General features: G+C 33.4%; 1 protein-coding gene across 1 annotated transcript; it reads left to right on the top strand.

Moving 5' to 3' along the window:
• Window positions 1-2924: 2924 nt before the first annotated feature.
• Window positions 2925-7576, top strand: LOC131851308 (uncharacterized). Its single transcript, XM_059201795.1, has 4 exons — window positions 2925-3324; window positions 5002-5163; window positions 5936-6085; window positions 7360-7576. Exons 1-4 carry the CDS (start codon window positions 3241-3243, stop codon window positions 7519-7521), a joined length of 558 nt encoding a protein of 185 aa, XP_059057778.1. The 5' UTR covers window positions 2925-3240; the 3' UTR covers window positions 7522-7576.
• The last annotated feature ends 242 nt before the right edge of the window (window positions 7577-7818 follow it).

Below are 7818 nucleotides of genomic sequence, written 5' to 3'. Positions count from 1 at the left end.
ATATTTATTGTATATTCACATACCAATAATAACAATTTGTCAATTTTAATTGCAAGTACATAAATGTATTCATTAATTAACATTTGTTTATAACAATATAATATATATACTGATCCATATATACAAATGTTTTGATTGAATCAATTTTAATGAAATTTGACGTGAGATAAATGGCTTAAGCTTTAGCCTATGACAATGAAGTTTTAGTGTTTTACTGGCTTGAACTTGTGGTATCTTTACGTAGAACAAAATGAAGTCACTTCCGCAGTGTGTTCGCTTAGATCTTGTAAACTACGCAACGGATTTTAATGCAGTTTTAGTAATATATATAAATTTGATTCAAGAGGATTTACGGATTATTATTTAGGAGGAGGAGAAATGATAATTTGGTGTCGTTTCTTTGGCTAGAAACTGCAACTTTACTTTTGCTATTTGTAAAATTGAATGCAAACTATTCAGAACTCCAATATGAAGGTAGTAAGAACTAAATTATTTGTAATTTGTTGCAAATATGTGGATTTTCAAGAAACTTCAAATTCACAGTGGCACTCGAATATTTCTTATGTACAAAGTTAGTTTTTTTTTATGCTACGACGTTGGCAAACAAGCAGTTGCTTTATCTTGGTTCAGTAGTTTTCTACCCTAATTTACATCGAAAGGTCGTCAATTCAATTCAATTCTTGTCCTCGAACGTGTGTACATAGAGATCTTAAATTTATTCCAAACATGCTCTGCCGTTTCCGGTGTGTAAATTACAATAATATTTTGTGATTGTCATCAGTATTCAAAATTATATAATTTAAAATTGCATTATTTGTCTGAAAATTACGGTATTATGATATTGCGCCTGAATTAAAACAATTATTATTATGATATGTATAAATACATTATCATCATTTAAATAATCCTCTATGGAATAATAGCACTTATTTTATAATTCTTTAATCATTTGTTTTTAAATTGTTTAACGTTTAAATTTTTATAATTGAGTGGCCGGAATATGGTATGTATTTATGTCAACTTCCACTTTTTAAAATGTCACAGTTTCTCTTAAATATATGGGGGCATTTGTCAACGAACATGCACATTTCATATACCAGACAAAGTAGTGGGAGAATATTAAGTTTTTAAACAGTGATATGCAGCTATCCATTACCTCTCTCCACATAGAGGCCTAACACATATCTTTTGAATTTCCGAATAGTATTACACCATATCGTAGTAGCGACGAAACATGGCCGTGATAATATGAAATTAATTTGATGAATTATTTTTAGTACATGTAATCACAAATCGGTATAATTTATTTGTAAATTTGTTTATGTGAAAATCCCATTTTATAAATAGTTATACGTAAAAATCTACTGTTGGCATATCAATGCCATTACAAGTAATTTTTGGTTTCAAGGGTGCACTGTTATATGTATGAAATTGAATGAAATTTGTTTTATTATTATTTAAATTTAAGTATTAATTAAGCCACCTTTCAATATTCTGTATAGCTTTTTTAACTTGATTATCGGAATTATTTTTATTGGAACATTTAACTGGAATTGTATCTTTAAAAAAATATTAATACAAACAAATTACGTTCATAAGCGGCTAAAACGTCCTACATTCATAAATGATTAAGACTGAAGTAAGCAAGCAAATTACTTCATAGAATGTCTACCTAGATGACTAAGTTAGTTTTGATTAGGTTCTAATAGTAATGGTAAGAGTTTTATTATCATTTCCGTACAAGTTGAGCGTAGAGTACAATGGTCCCTCGCGCAATCTCTAGCGTCCATCTCAAAAGTTGCGCCGCAAACACAATAAAACTTGGACTGATAGCCCGCACTTCATCGAGATTACACTTGTTTGATGACAAAAGTAGATATAATACTTTTGTATTAAAATTATATATTTATTCATTTATTTCGGATATCCATTCATATGTTAGTGAGTAAACAACTTGGTAACACTTATGTTTTTTATTGCTAAGCTTTGCTTTAGGGCACTGTTGCGGCGTTTGACCTTGCTAATTCCAGGGTAGTTTGAGTCGGATCGGCTTCCACCATCCATTCATCTATTCTAATCTAATCTAATCTATTCATCATTATTCACATGTGTCCAAGTTCCACGTTCCACGTTCTCGTCGGAATTCGTATTCAAAAATGACTCGGATTTTCGAAGTATTCTTCTATCAGTCTAAGTTTAATAAAAATAAACAACTGAAAGACGCAAATTGAATATTGTACATTTTTGAAAGAAGAATGTCATTTGTATCAGATGATCTCAGAGTGAGAGATCATGAAATATCAGAGATGTATTGATCGATACACTCTCTTTGATTGATTTAGGACATATCCTGTTTATCGACAAGCACCGAGCTTCAGGTCTTATTTAATAATACGCGACAAAGTCCTAGCTTCAAAGAATTCTGACTATTACAGCATTAACAGCATTTGTAGTTCCAATAGCACGCAACAGCCCCCATCTTTTCTGGTCTTCGACAGACGAAGTATTTCAGTATCTGTTAATAGTACGATATACGAACACACGGCTAATAACAAGCTTTTGAAGTGTTTGGAATATGACTGACGAGGCGACTCCATACCCACTTTGCGTAAAGCGATCACTGCAATCCTATTTCCTTTAACACCGCATTTCATATTGTAATTTGATAATGAACACGAAAAAATATGTGGGATGGCGCAAAATCGAAATAATATACAATATAACTATGTTCCAATTTCAAAATAATTAAAACGTTGAGAAAAAAGAAAAGTTTTTAGGTAACAGTATTTGTGGCCAGACTTGTTTTGTTATATACATATGTATATATTTCATTGACATTAATGCATGTTTATCATTTGTACATTAAAAAATAGGACTTAAGCATAATTAATGTGAAAGAACCTTTCTCACCAGCAATCCAGTGTGCTATCAGCTACAACTACTAGCACCAAGAACGGCCTATCAGAGACATCATCAGCACCCAATCTCTTCAGTTACTAAGCCGTCGCCTAAAATTTTACATATATATAAATAACTTACTAGTCATCAAAGAACTGGCAGGGGACTTATCTGCCATAATTTAAATTTATTTTTATTATTGTGCCGGATGTAAGCTACTATAATAATTTAATAACACAGTTATCTGTGCATAATATAAAATTATATATGTATTTCCGGCTTTACAGATTATAAATACACGGCTGGCCGCATTAATAGTTCTTAATAATTTCGTAATTCAATATGACGGATATTGTTGTTTTGATTCTATTTGTTAGCGTTCTATTTACAATTTCCATACAAGAAAGAAGGAATTCCATGGGAAAGGTAGTATTCATAATAATTAGACATTTATATAGATATGTGAAGAATTTACATAACAAAACAGCTTACTTTTTACGATAGATAAATAATATTAAAAACAAACAATATTAATCTATTCTCAATTAGACCAGAGACTTTAACAATAAACAAAAGAATACATATGCGTGTGTGTCAAATATACATATAGTAGTGTATGCATTGTTCTTTTTACTGACTTAATGTATTTTTTTTGCATAAATAAAAAAAAAGATACTGGCTTTCTACACTCTATAAAACTATAGGTGTTGTGTAATATTATTATTTATATAATATTATATAGCCATATATAATCGTATAACGTTGTTTGTCCGCGTCAGAATAAAACTTCTGAACCGATTTTGATGATTTTTTATATATATACTGAGTAGATCTGAGAATAGGTTATTCATTATGACATATAAAATATAAAAAAAAATATGTCAAATAATAAAAGTAAATTGTTTTGGGGCGAACCACCCTTATCACTTCCCCTGTTACTTTTATTACTTGACATATTTTTTTTTATTATTATTCGATATTAAAATACAAAAAATACCCTTCTGCCATAAAACCCCAAATTTTAATAGCCATATCTTTACTAATATTATAAATGGGAAAGTAACTCTGCCTGTCTAACTTTCACGCAAAAACTACTGAGACTGGAAGGGGTTGAAAGGGGAGATAAAAGGTTGTATGGAAGATCGTAATTTTTAAAGTTAGAAGCCTGAAACTTATTTTTAAGCCATCGATTGAGTTGATGTGAGTTACTAAATTGAAATTGTGACAATAGACACAAACATGGTGGTTTAATACACCTCCCCTATGTTTCGTACGGCGAAGCCGTGCCCCCTAGGTTAAAAAAACGTCAGTTTCGCGAACTATAAAATTATCAATATAATAAATTTTGCAAGTTAATTTCTAACAAACAATATAATATTTAACCAGCAATTTCGATCCCCGTTTGAATTAGAAGAGGGATCGATGCTGATCGATGCTAGGGATATTTTTTATTGGTATATAAAATGATATATAAAGTTTACACATAGTTTTGCTGTCGACCTAATTCAAACATAGACTAGACTTAGATCTTCATCATCATCTCAGCCTGGAAACCGTCCACTGCTAAACAAAGACCTACCCCAAAAATCTCCACGATGCCTAATTCGAACATAGACTACACTTAGACCTTCATCATCATCTCAGCCCGGAAGACGTCAACAGCTGAACAAAGGCCTCCCCAAAAATCTCCACAAGGCCTAATTAGAACATAAACTACACTTAGATCATCATCATTATCTCAGCCCGGAAGACGTCCACTGCTGAACAAAGGCCTCCCCAAAAATTTCCACAAGGCCTAATTTGAACATATACTACACTTAGATCTTCATCATCATTTCAGCCCGGAAGACGTCCACTGCTGAACAAAGGCCTCCCCCAAAAATCTCCACGAGGCCTAATTCGAACATAGACTACACTTAGATCTTCATCATCATCTCAGTCCGGAAGAGGTCCAAAAATCTATCCCCAAAAATCTCCACGATGATCGCTCCTGCGTCCAACGCTTTACAGCGATCTTAACCAGATCGTCGGAGTGACTTAGACCTTAATGACAGTAAAATCTAATGATAGAACCTAATGTTGTTTTTTTTTTTGTAATTTCAGAGAATACAGTATTTCAGCACAGAGAGGCCTTCTATTCTATACTCCGACCCCCACTATTTACCCTATGTAAACCTGACATCTCAACGCTACAGCCGCAAGGATCCATTTTACTATGTCGATTTACATTTTCATCTGGCCGTACCATTTGGACACAACACTACAGTATTATGATTATATTACTTACTAACCTTATTTATTCCAGTTTTAATTATATTCATGAGTATGATTGTTTGTGTCGGTCTGGGTGTCTTCTATGTATATTATGTATGGATTTATAAAAAACATATCTAAGTATTTAAATCAGTTATCTGGTACCCATAACACAAGATCTGCTTACCGAGGATCTAGATGGCGCTGTGTTAGTTGTCCAGGGTAAAAAAAGATTACGTTTTTGCCTTTTTACCTGGCGTGGGTCGTCAGTCTCACCTATTTAAGCCGCTAAGCAGCTGTTTCGGTAGGGAGCGATTAGGGAGTGAAATTACAGAATAAGAGACATGCATCTTAACAATGCTTCAGTCGAAGTATCACATGATGACATTGCCACTTATCACCAGATGGTCAGCTTGTTTGCTTTGTTGAATGAAAGAAAACATAAATTTGGCACATATGTCGCTTTTGGAAAACAATTCTTCTCGGTAAATATACCGAGATATTTCTCAATTAAGTTCAGTCTAGACCCAAGAAATCAGAGCTTGTGTTATGAATACTAGACAACTGATAGAAATGCTTATATATTTTGTACATAGACAACACCCAGAACAATACAAATAAACATGTGTTAGGAATCGAACCCACTACCACACGGTAGATCATCAAGACATCATGGAAAACTATTTCATTTTGACGAGACTATGTAAGCCCGTCGGATTGCTTGGCATTACAAATACATATAACTTTATATAACTACAACTACTGTGTTTTTCCTTGTCATTAGGTGCACTTCTATTTCTACGAGTTCCTCACCAACCAATACAAACGTGGCTTCATCGAGATGCACATGACGTTTTGTGATCTAGTACACAAGGATTTGTTCTTCGGTGCAGCAATGAGGAAGCATTTGCCGCCAAGCTGTCCTATACCCTCGGTACGTTACTCAACCCCTATCAAAAAGAGTCACAACTAAAAAAAAATATATGTATATCAAGATTTTTATCCAATAGACAAATAATATTAAACTATTCTCAGTTTGACCACAGGTTTTAATAACAAACAATAGATATATATGTATACATATGTTTTAAATACATGGTAGTGTGGGTAATGTTCCTTTTATGTATTTTTAATCTAAATATATATAACTCAAAGGTGACTGACGTAGTGATCTATCAACGCAGAGCCCAAACCACTGGACGGATCGGGCTGAAATTTGGCATGCAGGTAGATATTATGACGTAGGCATCCCTTAAGTTTTGATAAATGCTACCCCCAAGGAGATAAAATAGGGGATGAAAATTTGTATGAAACTTTGTCAATTTCAAACCGATTAGGCTGAGACTTTGCATGACATTAGCTATATCTACATGAGATAGGCATCCCCAAAGAAAGGATTTTGATGAATTCCACTCCTAAGAGGATAAATAAACGCGAGCGAAGCCGCGGGCAAAGCTAGTCATAACGAAAACAATTAACAATCTGCTTCTTTTCTATATAAACTACAAGTTTGCGAAATTTCATACTAAGACTGCGCAATTTTGTAAAAACTTTTTCCTTTACGTATTTTTTTATTCTATTAATATCTGAAGCACTATCTATTTGACACACACAGGCATAGAAAAATCTGACAATAGAACCTTAATAATGTTCAAACTTATAATTTAAATTACTTCTGGTCGAATTTTGACCATTCAGGGACCTCTAGTTACGGTAAATTAACATTACTAACAATCCATCCTCCCAAATGCTATTACAGATTTACTGTATCGATTTGAATCATGTTTATTTTTGTGTACAAGATATAAATTCTGATTTGACCACAACGGTCCTATCTATTGTCTTTAAATAGAACCACGATATTGTGCACAGTCCCCTCCGATCGATCCCCCGTCCAATTCAAACGGGAATCGAAATTACGACGGCCTAAGCCGAGGTTCAAACCTCTAGCAGTGCCATCAGACTAAAGTCGTATCCGTTAGGCGGGAGTTGGCCTTCAGCCACTCAAGTCCTTCCGCGGGTTTGGAGTGCCATCTGCACTCGCCCCCTATCGTCCGGTGAAGCTGTAAAGGCCAGCTGCAGCCAACAGCATTAGAGTAGTCCGAAGAAAATATTTGCACAGTCCAGTTCGGTTTATACGCTGGAAGTGTAAAATACCTACATTTACTAGATTTACTGTATCAATTTATCACATATCCGCATTTACAGGGGCCTCACCACCTGTACAATATGACGATCCCTATAGAACAAGTGCCGAAGGGTTTTCCATTCACAAAGGGTCGAATCTACTGCAACATTACAGAGAATATTAGAAATAAAATTATAGTGGCCGGATATATTGACATGGAATTGAAATACGCAAGAATATAAATATTTATTATACATTCACATATTATTAATAATAATTTGTCAATTTTAATCGTAAGTATATAAATGTATTTTTTAATTAACGTACTTGTTTATAACAATAAAATATATTACATTATGTAAATAATCGATAATCATTCACATTTTTAAAAATCAATATACATTTTTTTAAATAATGGATCTTAATTAAAATGGATGTGGAGTGCAAATAAATCGTATCACAAAAATACGGACATCTCACACTAGTTGATTCCCGCAATTTCGCTTGCCTTTTGTGAGACTTTTATCTGACAGTAGCGA

Source organism: Achroia grisella, unplaced genomic scaffold, assembly GCF_030625045.1.
Source record: "Achroia grisella isolate CSIRO2021 unplaced genomic scaffold, CSIRO_AGI_Agris_v1 utg782, whole genome shotgun sequence".
NCBI classification, from domain to species: Eukaryota; Metazoa; Arthropoda; class Insecta; order Lepidoptera; family Pyralidae; genus Achroia; species Achroia grisella.
Note: the sequence above shows the minus strand (reverse complement) of the source record. Positions and strands in the feature narration are given on the sequence as shown.